The sequence below is a fragment of the Chroicocephalus ridibundus genome, chromosome 5 (genome assembly GCF_963924245.1).
Source record: "Chroicocephalus ridibundus chromosome 5, bChrRid1.1, whole genome shotgun sequence".
NCBI classification, from domain to species: domain Eukaryota; kingdom Metazoa; phylum Chordata; class Aves; order Charadriiformes; family Laridae; genus Chroicocephalus; species Chroicocephalus ridibundus.
Window position 1 is genome coordinate 70641975 of NC_086288.1, and position 16897 is coordinate 70658871.

General features: G+C 42.1%; 2 protein-coding genes across 9 annotated transcripts in view; one reads left to right on the forward strand and one right to left on the reverse strand.

The window, feature by feature from the left end:
- Positions 1 to 16897, forward strand: part of NIPAL1 (NIPA like domain containing 1) — a 24115-nt gene continuing 7218 nt past the window's right edge. For 4 of the 6 annotated variants that reach the window (XR_010071297.1, XR_010071298.1, XR_010071296.1 and 1 more), the window contains exons 1-6: positions 26 to 100; positions 3952 to 4218; positions 5312 to 5368; positions 6599 to 6689; positions 8481 to 8641; positions 8785 to 10784. Coding sequence is in view for 2 of the 6 variants with exons in the window: in XM_063336504.1 (XP_063192574.1) it covers positions 55 to 100; positions 3952 to 4218; positions 5312 to 5368; positions 6599 to 6689; positions 8481 to 8641; positions 8785 to 9386 (1224 nt within the window). In the remaining 4 variants the exon portion in view is untranslated. Of the gene's footprint in view, positions 101 to 389; positions 806 to 3951; positions 4219 to 5311; positions 5369 to 6598; positions 6690 to 8480; positions 8642 to 8784; positions 12364 to 16897 lie in introns of those variants that run through there. The other 2 variants (XM_063336504.1, XM_063336503.1) reach the window with 2 other exon arrangements.
- Positions 15539 to 16897, reverse strand: part of LOC134516375 (tyrosine-protein kinase TXK-like) — a 21368-nt gene continuing 20009 nt past the window's right edge. For all 3 annotated transcript variants that reach the window (XM_063336501.1, XM_063336499.1, XM_063336500.1), the window contains one exon: positions 15539 to 16634. In XM_063336501.1, the coding sequence (XP_063192571.1) occupies positions 16566 to 16634 (69 nt within the window). In that variant the 3' untranslated portion in view covers positions 15539 to 16565. The remainder of the gene's footprint in view (positions 16635 to 16897) is intronic.

Consider the following 16897-nt stretch of genomic DNA (forward strand, 5'->3'; position numbering starts at 1 on the left):
GGCGGAGCCTCCGCCGCCTGGCTGCGCAGCCCGCGGAAGGGCCGCCCCGCAGCCATGGGGCAGCGAGAGGCGCTGCCCGCCCGCTCGTCCTGCCGCACCGGTCAGTGCCTGCGCGGGCGCGGAGGGGGGAACCGGGAGGCGCGGGGCTGCGCGGCAGGTGCGCGGGGGAACGCGCGGCGCTGGGAAGCGGGAGGGGGCGCGGAAGGCGCGCGGGGGTGCGCGGAGGGGAGGGCGCGGTATGTGCGCGGCGCCGGTTCTGCGGCCCCTCCCGCGCTCCCTCTGCGACTCCTATCGCTATCGCGACTGCAGCCTTCGTCAGACTTTGCTGCGCCGTGACGTCACGCAGTTGTTTTCCCGGGAGTGCGGCGTCGGGGAGGCTCTTGCCCTTCTTCGACCGAGGTCGCTTCGTGCCTGAACGCTCTTTTCGGCATCTTTTGTGTGCTTTTGTGATGGGGGTGTGTGTGTGTGTGTCCCTTGCTGCTTCCCAGCACATCCTGCTTTTGGCCCCAGTAGCCAGGCCTTGGCCAAAGTGGGCTTGGGGTTTCCCAGGTGATGGAGACCGGCATCTCATGTCCCTGCCAGGTGTGAGCTGACCCGTGGGCGCAATAAAAATGGTCAAATTACATGTCTAATCGGAGCAAATAGTTTTCCAGATGACTTAGGACCAGGATCTTCAGGGGCAGGTTAAAAGCGAAGCTGGCTGTTGCTAACGAACCAGGACTGCAAACCGACAGCGAGTTAAACTTGCTAGAAAGGAATGTGTAGTACCGGGCTGGCTGATCTACCTGACTGAGAGCATATTTAGGTATTGGAGAAAACAGTTTTGGATTTAGCTGAATGGTAAAAATACTTCAGAAGTTACAACAGTGCCCGCCTGAGCGCAGACTGGTTTCCTGTTGCTACCGACTTTGAGTCAGAGCTGGGAGAGTTTGTGTCAGCAAGGAGGGGTTCCGCTGACAGGTTCGTGTTTGTTGACATTTGGAAGTGGGAGGTGAAACTCGCTGAGCTACAGAAACTGGGTGCTGAGCAAGCCAGGCGGCCTCAGAGGTTTGTCACCTTCCTCGGTCCTTCCAGGTAGTCTTCAGACCGGTCGCAGTGGGCAATAAAGTTATAGTAATTCCTGGATCAGCCTCCTCCTCCCAGCTCTCCGGTCGTTCTTTGATCAGTGGAGTGACGTACCACCTTACATGGAAGTGGAACAAATGACACATCTTTTTAAAACTAGAAAAAAGCTTATCAGTGCAATAAATGGAGATCACAACTATTCAAATCGACTCTTCTCGGCTGGCAGACGGAACAGGCGAAAAATCCAACGTCTCTTTGTAAAAGTGAGCAAAGATGGCATTTCACAAAGGAGAGAAACATCCTGTGGCAGTCACTGAGTGACTTGCTGCAGATTAAACAAGGCGTGATTAAATTTTCATTATTCAATGTTGTAAAGTCTGACGGGGACTGAAAAACTTATGAATCAGTAGAAAAAGTAGTAGTAGTGTCATACGGAAGGGAATAAGCCTGCCGTTCGCCTACAGCTCAATGGAAGTACGCCGTTCACAAAAAGGGGGGGAAGAGAGTTACTTTCTTCACTTTAGAAACCCGACACGCTGGTAAAAAGCTGCCTTTACCATTGCAGGTAGTTAGAAGACCATACTTATCAAGAGTCTTTGTCTCAATGCTTTCTTTTAATTAAAGGCAAGAGCTGTTGCTGCTTCTCCCATAAAGCCTGTAGAAGCTGCGTGGTGGAGGTACAGGTGTCACCGGTCTGGTTTAGCATCCTTAGAAGGCATGGAGAGCCCAGGGATTCATTCACTGGCAACCTCCCTGCTTTTTTGCCTTGCTCTGATGTTGAGTTACCCAAGAGAAACATTTACGCCTAAAGAACTTCTCTGTAATTTTCTTTTATAATTTAATCTTTAATAATTACATCAAAACTTAAGTGTCTGCAAAATTTTCTTCTTCTGAGACTGTGCTAACACTTTAGGATTTTAAAATACTTTCAGATACAGATGCAAATCCCATTTCCTTTACATTATCCAATTGCAACTTCTGGTAATGATAAGAGGCAGAATACTATCTGCCCTCCACGCTATGCAAAAGTAGTTTCGTGTACTTGTAAATTCTTTAAGATTTCCATCTTCAGCTGCAGAATACGGACATAATGGTCCCCCATCTCATGGGATCATTTTTACAAAGTCTGGTTTAGCAATACAGAACAACTCCTGTTATACAGAAACTCTCTCAGCAAACAAGGAAACGTGAAAATCAAATTAGAACTTCCTGTAGTCTGTTTGTTGCGCAGTATGGCACGGGAAAACTGGGAGCAGGTACTCATTCCAGTTCCTTACTTGTAACAGGTGGTGTCTCCCAGTGTTAATATCAGCAGTGTCAGCTGCAAATGAAGGTATGATATCAAATTTCATACTGCTTTCAGTACTTTTTGATATTTTAAATAGCCCTTCCTAAACAGTATTAGGTGAATTATCCAAGGCTGCTTATTGTTAATTGTGCAGTGAAGTACTTTTGACAGAACGTTCATCTTTCCAGAGCTTAGGTATGAACAGACACAGAGGCACATCCTTTCTACCAAGCGTTTTGGTGTTTTCCTAGTGTTTTTTTCAGTTGGGTGAAAAGGAAAAAAAAAAAAAAAAAAAGTGAGCGTATTACTGATGGTGCCACTCAGCAGGATGAATCATTCATGTGTCATTTTAATTACAGGGGAAGCACGGAAAGCGAAATTACTTGTTGCATCCACTGCTTTATATGAATCACAATGGACTGAGCTTCTGTACATCAGCTGTTTTGTATTTTAACATGTCTTCACCACAAAACCTTTCTTTCCAAAAAGGTTGTCCTCCAGAGCTATTCCAGACTAGATTCTCAGATCCACCGCAGCCTACCATGAGAAACGGTGAAACCGTCAGCCCTGTTGCAGCATTCCTGCCTGACCCCTGCTGCCCCATGCAAAATAACCACTCCTTTCATTCTTGGAAATACAATGCCTCTTCTTCCTTTAAAAACCACATGTAGGCTGATGGCAATGGCGTCATTCCCACAGGCTGTCGTGACAGTGATGCTGATAAGGCTTGGCTGGTGGAGAGCGTGAAGCTTCACTTTGAGCAGCCTGGTCTAGTGGGAGGTGTCCCTGCCCATGGCAGGGGCGTTGGAAGTAGGTGATCTTTAAGGTCCCTTCCAACCCAAACCATTCTGTGATTCAGTCTTAGCTCAGGGTCAGCCGGCTCTGCAGCTGGGTCGCAGGGGTAGCCAGGGGGACTGTCCCCTGCAGGCCGTGGTCTTCCTCCAGCTAGGCGTTGTCGAGGTTGGATGAAAATTGCTCTGAGGTGTAACGAGGCCTCCACCTCAAAATTTTACGAGTGGCTAAAGTAGATCTGCCTCACACTGAACAACTTTAATAAAGCGTATTAGTGCCCACATGCAGTAAGGGTTTGCTCCTTATATAGATACTTCTTTTTATTTGTCGTTTCCAAATCTCAGCAGAAGCCTGGAATAACAGCAGGTTTACTCTAGCAGGCAAAGTCTGGAATAAGGAATTTGTCTATGTGTTTGTATTTTTGGGGATGTGGTCTCTGCACAGCACAAAAGCAGCCTTTCTTTGTGAGATTTCAGGTTAGCTTATACAATTCAGTTAGAATTTTACATTGAAGATAATATTTTAATGTTGCGTGCCTTGGTATTGGCTTCATCGCTTGACTGAGCCAATGTAGTGGGAAAAAAAAAATTAAAAAAAAAAAAAAGGTACGCACCTGTGAATTAGAGGGGTGGGTAATGACCTGGGACAGCATCGGGTATGTTATGTGGATTTTGTGGATTATTTGCACCATCAGAAATGGCAAGTGCTCTGGGAAGACGTGGAAAAGAGTAAGCAGAGTGAGGACGGGGCTCCCCCAGAACCATGCCTGGTTCATGAATCACTTGTCCTCCTTTTTCTCCTCCCAGGGGCCGTGCTCTCTTTCGCTTGCCATGACTCCTGCCAAGCATGGTGCCAGATCATCAACGTCTCTGAATCACGCTCTTCTCTCCTCACCTCGATGGACGGGACTCTCAATGAAACGAACTGGAGCATTTCCACCTCTGCTGGAAGCAAGTATCGCCTCTACGTTGGCTTGGCTTTGGCGATAAGTTCCAGTATCTTTATTGGTTCTAGTTTCATACTGAAGAAGAAAGGACTTTTGAAACTGGCAGAGAAAGGAGTGCCCCGAGCTGGTAAGCGCTGGTGCCTGCCTCGCCCCTGCTCCTGGGGACACAAACGCCTCTTAGAACTTGGCAAAATTAAGGTTCAACTCACAGATCACACAATTAAAACCGTTACAGTTGGAAAACTGACGTACTTTAATAGCAATCCGAAGTTCTATCTTGGCTAGGGGTGGAAATACAGTATTATTTCTCTGCGTGTGATTACAGGGCCTGGGATTTCAGAATTCCTAGGGCTGTGGGGGCAGCGCTGGGTATTAAATCTAGTAAGTTGTTGATGTTTCCTCCCTGACAGCAATTAGATACCAAATAAAATTCTCCATTCATCCTACCCTTCAAAATGCCTTTCTCTCTTTTTTTTCCCGTCTTTTTTCCCCCTCATTTGAGATGGAAAGTCTTAAAATGGTAACTAGGTTTAGGATTATTTTTTTTTAAAAGGAAGTGCAATGAGCTGTAGAAAGGATACCCATTACCAAAGTTTCTAGAGTTAGTCCAACTATTCTTTCATCAAAGTCAACAGATGAAGATCTAGAAAAAGGCCTGTTGGACAAATTCCATCATTCCCTTTGCATAGATTTAAATATATAGCATTAGCAGTTTTTATGTTGTTTGTTGTGTTTATTGCAATATACTGTTCCAGAGAATTCGGTTATTTGAAACAAATGTGTTAGTGCATGTTCAATATATTTACATTTTATGTCAAAAAAAAAAAATGCATTCAGTGGTATTTTTCTTTCTAATTTCTCTCAATTTAACGTATAAGCAGAGTCAAAATGCAGCTGACTCTGTATGAATATATTGGATCTGACCTGGGGAAGCCCTTCGAAGCATTTCTTAAGCTTGCTAACAACCTTCATGGACATTTTACTTTTGCTTGGAAATTTCCCTTTTGTCAAATACCACTTTTCAGAAGTCCAAGCCACAATGCAGTAGAGCTATTGTCATTAAAAATGACAGTCAAAATCAAACAAAAAATTCTTCATGCCACATGCAGATAACATGCTCTTTCAGTACTTTATATGGCTAGGGGCAAACGTGAAGCTGTAGTTTAGTTTATTATAATAAGGTGATCACTTTCTTCTAAGATTATTTTTTCCACTTTCAGGACAGGGTGGATATTCTTATTTGAAGGAATGGCTGTGGTGGGCTGGATTGCTTTCAAGTAAGTCACCTCTTTCCTCCCAACCTATAATGTGAATGTTACATAAAGCAGATTGTTTTAAACAGATTTGTTCCCTGATTTTTCACTCCCCTCACTTAAAAGAAATGCGTCTGCAATCTCCTTTATGACAGAAGCTGGTTTGATATCCTGTCTCTCAAATACTGTGTTTGCTCTTTGCAGAATAACAACTTTTTCTTTAATATCCAGTCAAAAGCAATGGGATTGAATCTGTCCAGCTTCTAGGAGTATTTAGGGAAAAAGTCATAGAATTCTTAGGGTTGGAAGGGACCTTAAAGATCATCTAGTTCCAACCCCCCTGCCATGGGCAGGGACACCTCCCACTAGACCAGGTTGCTCAGAGCCCCATCCAGTCTGGCCTTAAAAACTTCCAGGGATGGGGCTTCCACCACCTCTCTGGGCAACCTGTGCCAGTGTCTCACCACCCTCATGGTGAAGAACCTCTTCCTAACGTCCAGTCTGAATCGACCCATCTCTAGTTTTAATCCATTCCCTCTAGTCCTACCATTACCCGACATCCTAAAAAGTCCCTCACCATCTTTCTTGTAGGCCCCCTTAAGATACTGGTGGGCCACTATAAGGTCTCCTCGGAGCCTTCTTTTCTCCAGACTGAACAACCCCAACTCCCTCAGTCTGTCCTCATAGGAGAGGCGCTCCAGCCCTCTGATCATACTCATCGCCCTTCTCTGGACACATTCAAGCACGTCCATATCTCTCTTGTAGTAGGGGCTCCAGAATTGGATGCAGTACTCCAGGTGGGGTCTCACGAGAGGGGAGTAGAGGGGGAGAATCACCTCCCTCGACCTGCTGGCCATGATTTTTCTGATGCAGCCCAGGATACAGTTGGCTTTCTGGGCTGCTAGAGCACACTGATGGCTCATGTTGAGCCACTCCTCCACCAGCACCCCCAAGTCCTTGTCTTCAGGGCTGCTCTCAAGCCAGTCGCAGCCCAGCCTATATCGGTGCTTGGGATAGCCCCGACCCAGATGGAGGACCTCGCTCTTGGTCTTGTTGAACTTCAGAAAAGTATTTAACTTTCTTCAGCCTTTGTGATGTCCAGAGGAGGTTAGATAATTTTGAAAGGAAAACTTGCTTATATAGTGTAGAAAAAAGATTTTTGTTTATATTGGCTATCATACAAAACATTTATATTGAGTTCCATTTATTCCTCCCCGCCACCTCAACCTGATCCAAATGTTCTTTCTTCTGCAGTGGGATTAGGAGAAGCTGCAAACTTTGCTGCTTACGCCTTTGCACCTGCAACCTTAGTTACCCCCTTGGGTGCACTGAGTGTTCTCATAAGGTTAGTACAAGCTGGGAGCAAACCCTGACAGATGAACCGTTCACTGCGTGAGGGGAAAATACTGTCTTTGGCTGAAAGTAGAGAATTTTACTAAGAAAACCGAAAAGCAATATATGGACAAAAAATGCTTTTTCTTCCTTGGTGGAAAGGTCCTGTTCTTATTTAGAACTGAATTTTCTGGGTAGGGGGAATGAGAAGTCTTGTTCCAAAGACTAGTAAATGCTTTCCCAACAGCCTTCCACCTATATTATAAAGTATTTCTTATCAGCATATACCAGGTACACTGCTGATGCACGGTGGTAGAAGGCTGTAATTCATCTCTTCCTAGAAAACTGAAGGTTTCTTCAGGAGTCTTATCCTGGTCTTTAGTTTTGAAAAAGACTTAAAAAGAAAATACAGTATTTCCCTGTTAAAATGTTTTCAAAAACATTTTTTTTTTTATAGGAGCATAATTTCATATTAAGGCACACTTAGTAAGCATTTTGGGTTTGTTGGGTCTTTTCCAAGTCCTTCTGGAAAGACGGGAAAGAGAATTCTAGCTTTTTTAATATCCACAGTTAAAATTTGTGGTGGTTTTGCAATACGAATGCCCTTCGTATTATTTCCGATGTATGAAGAAACAAATACTTTCCAAGTACTTAAGCACATGCATTAAATATGGCTATCACAGAAGCAGAAGAGACATGGATTACGCTTACAATGAAAGTTCTGGGAAATAATTTAGTAGCAAAATGGAATTACTGTATTTTAAATGTAAAACTCGGGTCTTAAAAATAAGAGTATACTACATGAAACGTTGCATTTCAAACCAACCCGGGCCATGTATTTATTTATTTTTTTAAGATGCTTGTAGTAATCTAACTGCTAAAAATGCAGCTGTTCTGCTGTAGCAAAACCAGTGTAACTCTGTCACCTACAGATGTGCTGGGATCGGTGCGTAGGTAGATGCAGACTAACTGTCTGCCTGGCTGCTGCTTTGTGAGACAGCCTGAGTTTTAAGGTCCTCACCTTTGATGTGGATAGCAATCTTTCCAATTTTCGTGAAACAGAGAGGTTGTGAGAACTTCATGTCAGTGAGCTCGTTACCCTTGTGCGAAAAAAAATAGCTGTAATTTGATCAGTGGGTTGAAAAACTATTTCTGAGGGCACCCACACGCTGTTAAGCCTGTGTCTGTGCCTAAGGTTGTGCTCTAGCTGGCTGATTGTGGGTCCTTTGAGGTAGCCTCATTTGGGCCATGATGTTATCCTTAGGTTAAATCTTGAAGCCCTTGGAGAGCCCTGGGTCAGCCCTCTTCAAAGGGGGAGATGTGCCTTCTCTGTGTTTTTGGGGGAGTCCTGGCAAGCCAGGCAGAAACTGTGCCAGGGTGGGAGAGCCCGAGGAGGGATGAGGAACGGTTTCCAAAACTTGTGTGCATTGGTTCTAATGGCAACTGGAGTGCTTTAAACCTTTTTTGGAAGAAAGTAACAGCCCCTGTGGTCGATCTACAGGTGTGTGAGAGTGCATGCCCCTGACCGAAGCAATTAGCAGTGAGAAGTTCCTTGAGCAATTGGGACTTTTTACAACCCAGAAGGGAGGGATCAGTGTTACTAACCCATCCCTAAAACCTGACCTGACCCTCATGGTCCTGGCCAGCCTTCTTGCAAAACTTAAAATTTGATTGTTTCAGGGTGGTTTCCCGTATATCCAAATTCAGAAGGGTTTTTGAATTACTATCATGTTACACAGATGAATTTTAAATATCTCGCATGGATGGTGTAGACTGAACCTTTTATTTATATTTTGCCAAACAGTGCTATATTGTCATCCTATTTTTTAAATGAGAAGCTGAATATTCATGGGAAGCTGGGCTGTGTACTAAGCATTTTGGGGTCAACCGTCATGGTTATTCACGCCCCTGAGGAGGAGGAGGTCACCTCGCTGGACGAGATGGAAAGCAAGCTGCAAGATCCAGGTCTGTATGCAGTCGTAGTGAACTTGTGCTACAGTTCATAGAGAAGCGTTCAGGATGCTGAATAACTTTTAGCATGTACTTGGACATAGTCTGGTATTTTCTCTCATGTCCATTACTGTTCTTCCTCTTCCTGTTTCTTACAGTGTTTGTTACGTTTGCGGTCCTCCTAACAGTTGTTGCCCTCGTGCTGATTTTTATCGTGGCTCCAAGGAAAGGTCAGACAAATATACTGATCTACATTTTAATTTGCTCACTCATTGGTGCCTTCTCTGTCTCATCTGTGAAAGGCCTGGGCATTGCCATTAAAGAATTGCTGCAGTGGAAGCCAGTTTATCGACGTCCATTGGTTTACGTTTTGGTGGGCATCTTGGTGCTCTCAGTCAGCACTCAGATCAACTATCTCAACAAAGCCTTGGACGTGTTCAATACATCTCTAGTGACACCTATTTATTACGTGTGTTTCACCACGACAGTTGTGACGTGCTCCATCATCCTATTCAAGGAGTGGAGTAGTATGGACCTGGGTGATATCATTGGAACCCTGAGTGGATTCTGCAGTATCATCATAGGCATTTTTCTATTGCACGCTTTCAAAAATACTGATATCACCTGGCGCCAGCTGATGTCTGCTGTTGCCAAAGAACCATCATTACCACACCGTGAATGCGAAACCTGTCACACTTTACTGGAGAGCATGGAAGACCCAGCTTTGGCATACGAGGAGGAGAATGTTGCATTCAGTTAATGAAACTCTAAAGTGTTGTTCATCATCGAAGCGTCATGAATTGCAGACGCAGCCCACCTGTGTCTACCAGAATGCTGCTCTTTTCTGCAATCCTCTGGACAACTGTCTGTAAGGCCAGTTAAGCGTGGGCCACTTCTCTGTGCCAGCTGTTGGTAGTAATGAATGAAAATGCTCAGTAATTAACATGAGGGACGGAAACCTGGTGGTGATTGTATGTCAGGCAATGAACAACCTTGTCCTTTTTTGGTTTTTTTATGCAGCATCTCCTATTGGAGAATTTTGGGAGAAAATATTGGCCTTTGTAAGCTATATTTACAAAGGACCATTTTGCCATCGTGATAAAAGGTAATCCTTACTGAAGTGACAAGCGCTCTGCTCTTATCTTCGTGATGGCCTTAGTATTTCAGGCTTTCTTTATATTTTTATAGTTTATTGCCAAGCAAACTTGTAGATAGTCTACCTGAAGGATGTTCATGGGAGATATAATATGAAGAAAATATTGTTTAATGCGCTTAGCTTTCAATATAAAATTTTATGCAAGTTTTTTTTCATTTTTCATGACCCACTAATGAATCTCAAAGCCAACAAAAAATTGTAGTTCTTGGTAGCCATTCTCCTTCAAAATTCACTTTTTAACAGCAAAGTCTTAGCTTTTCTACCTTAGGAGTTCTGAATGGATTGCAAATCCCCAGATGTGCATGTACCTCTTTATTTCAAAATTATCACCAAGTTACATTTTAAGGAAGAGCACATTCATTAGAGGCCTGAACACTGTTGCTGTTCGCTTAAAAAAATTGCATAAAATAAAAGAATAAATTATTTGAAGTCAGAAAAAACCTGAAATGTGCATTTAAGAATTTCCACTCTGTTTTATACTACTTTGAGGCTTAAGAAGGGACTTTACTTATTTCCATACTTTTTCCTAATATTGACATCTGTTCATCAAAAGCCATTTAGGCTTTTCAAAATTTTTTCCTCGTTTTCCAGAAAGATATCAGTGTTTTTTAATAGCAAAACAGTCCTGTTATTTTATATTCCGTTATAAAACCAAAATCCATTTTCCAATCTATGCGCTATTTCTAATGCCAGGTGAAGGAAGGGCTGTAAACAAGGGGTGAGAAACTTCAAAACATCTTTTGTTGTAGTTTCGCCTTTTCATCTTTTCTAAAAATGAGTGTTTACCTCTATTAGATGTTTTAGCTATTAATCTACCATAGGCCTGCAGATTAGTATCTGTACCACAGCGCGCTCGTCAGTTGTGGTCACTGATCTTTATCTCCCCAAAACAGCTTGCGCAGTCCATGGTTTACTCATTACAATGCCCTTTGCTGGCACTTTGTGAGCAAGAATGTACCTTCGGCAATCAGATGTGCGGGTCATGACGAGCTCATCAGAAAGGTAGTATTTCCGATTCTTGGGTTTTTAAAGCGTGAGTCCAGAACCTTTGCCAGAGGACGCTGGCATGTCAGCTATTAAAATTTGATTTTAATCAGCTGAGATTTATGTGCCAAGCAGAACCTCCTCATGAAGCAGGCTGTATATTCTCTGATGTGCAACGGGTGTAGTAAAAGTAGACACTTTGTAGTGTCTTGATAGCGAATTGTTCAGCGAAAGAAAGATCATAATTTAGCTGTAAGAACAAAAGTGCTGCTACTAATATTTCTTATGTTTGTGTGGTGCAAAGTTTAAGTATTTCCTTTTTGAAAGTTGTTCATGAAACATCTGGCTTGTTAATGATTTTTAACGATAGCTTTAGAAGCTGTCAAAAACTAGACAGTAACACTAGGGATACTGGCTTACAGTTATTTGTAAATGGCAAGCACCTTTTTTTTCATTTGGATAGGTTTGTTGTTGGCATACCTACGGGAGGAGGTTGAAATTGTATCAATCACTTGCACCTTATTTCTAAACCCTCATTTTTACAGCGAAGAGCATATCTAAAAAATGTGATACGGAAAAGTTTGTCTGGTTCTTCTGCTCACAGTACTCTATAAAATATTGCAGGTAATCTTGCCAATGTAAAGAGAAGCCCAGAAGATGTCATTAGGCAATTGATATTTAGGTTGTCACCTGTGATTACCCAGTTTGAGAAGGACATTCAATAGTGCTGGAGGTGGCAGCACCGTTACCCCAGCAAAAGAGACATTTTCACAGAACTTGAAAATATTTGTACTTTCCTTGAAATGACAAGTACTTGCCTTGAAAATATAATGACAATGTACAGCTTTGGAATGTTTTTCCGCTTTCCAAGTGATGAGACTTGCAGCAATTCTTTGCTGTTAAAATGCATGTATTAGAAATGCTTCAAAGAAGAAAATATATAAACAGAGTTCCATTACTACTTAAGTAATGTTGAGAATACTTCGGCTTTATCAGCCAAATTCAAGCCACAAAATCTTTATAGTTAAAAGCAGGTAATACAAATAATAGAAAGACTAAAGTTGGAGTTTTCTTTACAGTTTGCCTTTTAACAAAAACTTGCATTGCTTTGCACTGTGAATTACTCATACAACTTAAAGAATAACTGAAGAAAATATTGATTGACCCTGAAGAGAGAAAAAGAGATCCCTTTGCATAGCTGGTAGCCCCTGTATTTACTTGTACAGTCATCACTGGTGTCACCAAATGGGTTATTTATATGAAAAAGCAACCAGTCCAATCCTGGAATGGATGTGCGTAGGCGTGTTTTTAGGATAAGTAGTAATACTTTCTTTAAGAAGGGTCTGGGCTCTTTTTATACCAACTCCTGACAGTCAATTCACTTATACCGAGCAAAAATTCTGCATTTTCTACCAGACCTGCGTATCTGCTTTTATACGTAAGTAACTTCTACTAGGAAAATGTTATTTTCTTACAATTCAGAAAACCAAAGTTAATGCTTATTTTCATGGTGTACAGGAAGTCTATCATGTTAAGAAGTAACTTATTATCTTTTTGTATAAAACTGTTTTGCTATAAGAGATGTTATTTTTGAAAATGTTTATATTTAGTTATCAATTTGAAATAATTTGAATTTTTAGTGAAATTTCGCTAATATTTCTCTTGTAATAAATTATTCATTGATTAAGTACTGAATGATCTGTGGTTTTTAAACAAGGGATAAAAAGGAGTGCAATTCATATTTCTGTAAGCATTTAAATGCTATCATCTGATAGACCCAGAGTGAATGATCTTGGTTTTAGCTGCTGGTCCTGTGCATGCATAAGTGGATTGCAGTTGAAGGTCTGGCTGACGTCCTTTCAGTTCACGTGCCATCTGACCTGCTCATGATGATCATGACCTTCTTTTAGTAGCTTTGACTTTTACTAGTTTTCCTGATAGGAAAGAAAATTTTGTACTTCCCTAGAAAAGACACGTGTGAAACTACTATATATTCACCTTGAACTAAGAAGTCCGTAATGTTGTGATGGAACTGGAGGGAAGAGTGTGGGAAGATCAAGAGGTTTTAGCTTCTCTTACAAAATTACTCAGTTTGTTCAGATGTGTTATGTTTGCCCTGGTGTTCTGTAGAAAGCATCAGCCGGGAACACTTAGTGCTGATGGTTAGTAGTCAAAAGACATGAATTCTGAGCAACAAAAGTAATTGGCAAGTGAAAATACCTTCCCTTCTAAATTAGGGACAAAAACCCCAAAGCTGATGTATTAGGGATCTCTTTCTCATGGCCAGTCTCAATGGAGAGTATTTCAGTGAGTTGTCAGGTTTTCCAGACAGGGAAATGAAGAATATTATCTAAAGTAATTTGAAGTGTTTTGGAAAGTAGGGGTGATGGTTAAGAACTTCAACAAAGTAAACCTCAGAGGCAATACATTGCTAACCAAATTATGGCTTTTAAATGCTGATACAAAACAAATCATGGCAGCTACTCATTACCACCGTACCTCAGGACAAATTAATGGGCCATTACATTCATTACATAGCTGTGCTGATTAAATGTGGGTAGGTCAAGAAGGCTTGGATAGGTTAAATAATCTGCAGGGAATTTGGGAGGGAAATGCATGGGTTATTACTTTCTGTAGAAACCTGTTCTACCGTCTTCCTTTACCTGCCGCCTCCCCAGCCATGATTAAAACAGCCGGGCTGTAAAAAATTTCCATCCCAAAGAGTACTTGACTCAAAACTTCACCCTCTTTATGCATCACGGTTGCATCCTGGAACTATACGGGGATTTATATACTCCTAGCGAGTGCCATTCTCTTACTGTTTAAATTCAAAAACTGGCAAGTTTGTTAGAAAGTATTCTTTTAGCAGAGCGGGTTTCCCATAGCTGACTCCTTTCTGGCAGGTTTTAAAATGGTGCCGAGGTTCAGAAGAGGATGGGAGAGGCCGGTGTGTGAGGGAGGAGTGGTGGTGGTGATGGTGGTGGTGGTGGTGATGTCCGTTCGTGCCTCTGCGGGGCCTCCCTGTTTGTGAAAGTTTATAGTGGGGGGAAGGAAAGTTGGTCTGAAAACCAAATGGCACTGGAGATAAACGTCGCCAGACATTTACACACAAGTAATTGATCTGTGTTGCTCGCCAGGAGTACTTTTAATGAGAGAAGACGTTTCGCTTTCAGAAAATACATTCCAGTTTATTGACAATGTGGCTTTTTTATAGAGAAGAGCGTATCCTAAACGACTTGTGCACAGAAGCTGGGAATTCCGCTGGTTTTCCTCCTGTACATACTACCGACTTGCTGCAAGTTTTCTGGTGATTGATCAGGACACATCAGCTGAATTTCTACAAACGCTGAGTGCTCGTGCAGCCTTTGACCAGACATTCCCTGTACGGAGGTGTGACAGTGTCTCCTAGCCTTTACTGCTCTTCCAGGTCTCTGTCTTAGCACACAGGTAGCGGACGTCCGTTTGTCCACATGTGCCTCTCTGCGTTCAGCGACATGGCTGGCAGTCACTGTTCACACATCTAAGTACTTTAATTTTTGCCTGTTTGAATATGGTTAGAGTTTGGGCTAAGCTGAGAGACACCGTGAGGTCTAAGGTGGCCTACTTAGTCTTTATTTATGGGTGTAGCTGTTCTGGTAAGTCAATGTGCTGTACATACCTGACCTTTGTCCTGTAGACCTTTATTGTTGCTGATTGAACACTGACTCTGAAGCACGTTCCAGTGCCTTTTCATTTATTTACTGTCAGCCCGATGATAGCAGCTGTTAAATTTTTCTACATCAGAGTGTTAATAACAGCCTATTCATAATTTTCCCAAAGCAGCCTACAGAAGGATTATACTGAGAAGTTGAAGGCTTGGTGGGCAAGCCTTAGTGACTCTGTGTATTAGGCGAACGTGTTTCAAGGATGGATGCGTATTCACCATGGGGCAACTCAATGAAATGGGGATTTGCAGGGTGCTTTGAGTACATAAACCTGCTGGAGCTTTTTATTGCACGGTTCTGTGGTGTATTACATATTAACTTGCAGTAATAAATGTGGCAAAACCAGTTTTACGAGAGCTATTAGAAAAAGATGCCTCATACATTATTCAAAGTCACCACGTACTTTGATACTGCAGAGACAGTTTGAATTTCGTATTTGTAGCACGTCATCTGCTGAAAAGCCTTGCGCTTCTGAGACCTGGGCATAAAGTTGCAGTGATCTCGATGTGTGTACTGTGTTGGATAGATCTGTATTTAGTCATAGGTCTGATAAGGAACTGAATGCTCAAAAATGAGTCAATTGTAAAATTAAACAGTGACATCAGTTGGTGGCAATTCTTCTAGCAGATCATATGAAACGATAGGGATATCAAGCTTCACTTGAAGTAGAAATGCCTTAAAAGTGTGTTTAAAGCTACTCCTGAATGTTCAAACAATATGACTAACAACTTCCTTCCCGAAGGGATGATAACTATCAAAGTACTATTGCAGTAAAGATGAATAATTAAATGCCAGGAGTGAATTTGACCCAGAGATGCCATCATCTTCTGGAAAGTCAAGTCTTGGGATGATTGTTATATTTCATTTTATTGTTACAGTTATTTTTTAAATTTGGAAATGAAAATGAAAAGTTAAATTGTGCAGAACTCAATCATTTTTAGTTAGTGTTTTACATATTTTGTCTACAAAGTGCTGTAAAACTAAATATAATGATGTATTTACCTATAAATAATTCACAATGCAGTCACATATTTTAAAGAACCTATTTATTTGTAATGGTCTGGCTATTTTATATTACACAACTATTAACTGCATCTGCCTTTTTTCTTCTCTAGAATATATTTGTGTCGACCAAAGTTCAGATTTAAAATTAAAAGTGAATAATAACATAAGAAGTAGGGTTGTCCGTGTCAGGTATCACAGGATCCATGTGAGCTAGACTAATTCAAAGCACTTTATTTTACCGTCAGCTTTAACGTGTCCCAGTAACCATTCTGGGCGCTTGCAAGGGGAGGACTACGGCGAGTGTGGGCGTTTGAGTCGGCAGCAGCAGGCAAGAAGTGGGAGACGATACTGGAAAATTGTGGGAGAGGTTTGGATAAAATAATCCTCACTCCCCTTCTTTTATACAGAATCGGTAGAGAAGGCACCTTAAGTTGCCACGCAGGTTTAAAATGCTTCAGGGATGCTCAACCTTTCCAGCGGCTGAGTTGTGACTTGGGAGCTGCTAAATGACGACTGCTCCCTTTGCTGCCTTTGCCCGTCTTTCTCCACACGCGTGGGTGCTGCTCCGGCGGTTGGGACTTCGCTTGATGCCCCTTCTGAAAGGCTGCTCCGTTGCTTCAGTGCTGCATGCTTCGCAGCAAAAGGGCTTGCCTTTAAACGTGACCTAGCTAGAGCTTTAGCAGAGGTACCTCCATCATTAATTGCTGCTTCCAATCAGTATTCCCCAGTGCGCGAGTCATATTTGGTACCGAATAATTTAATAATATTGTTACAAGAATTAGTGTAGCTCTGACAAAAAGAATAAATAAAAAGGCCTGTATGGTAAGTAAGCTTGGTTACTTCTTTCCAGTCAGATTTTTTTCCCTAATGATGAAAACAGAGCCTTGAGAGTCCCGAACCAGTCTGCTGAGGTATCTTTCTCAAATGAGTAAAAATTAGGCCAAGCCTGAACAGCTGCTTCAGTATGTAGGGTGTTGGTACTGCAGTTTAAGTGGAGACTGCTGCAAAAGGCTGAGGTTTTCTTTATCGGCTATGTTACTGACATGCTTAATGATAACCTTTCAGTAAAACATTCACGTAAAAGCGCCCATTAGCCCATCTCCGTTATATCTGTGAGGGTCTCTATTAACTCTGCAAAAGTAGGACGTCCTTCAGGTTTCTGAAAGGAAAAGCAGAGGATGAATTTATATTAGCAGAATGATCAGTTACAGTACCAGACTTCAGAAGACGGTAGTACGATAGGTACTTCAGAAGTATCTATGAGCTACCACTTAAAAATTACATTTTATTTTATTAATACAGGAGAAAAGATCAAGCTTATAATTCGAGAGGAAAAAAAATCATCTGTTCTTCATGACGCGAGCAGTGTGAGCACAGCAACTTTTCCAAGTGTTCCTAAACTTTCTTTATTTCAGTTCTGGA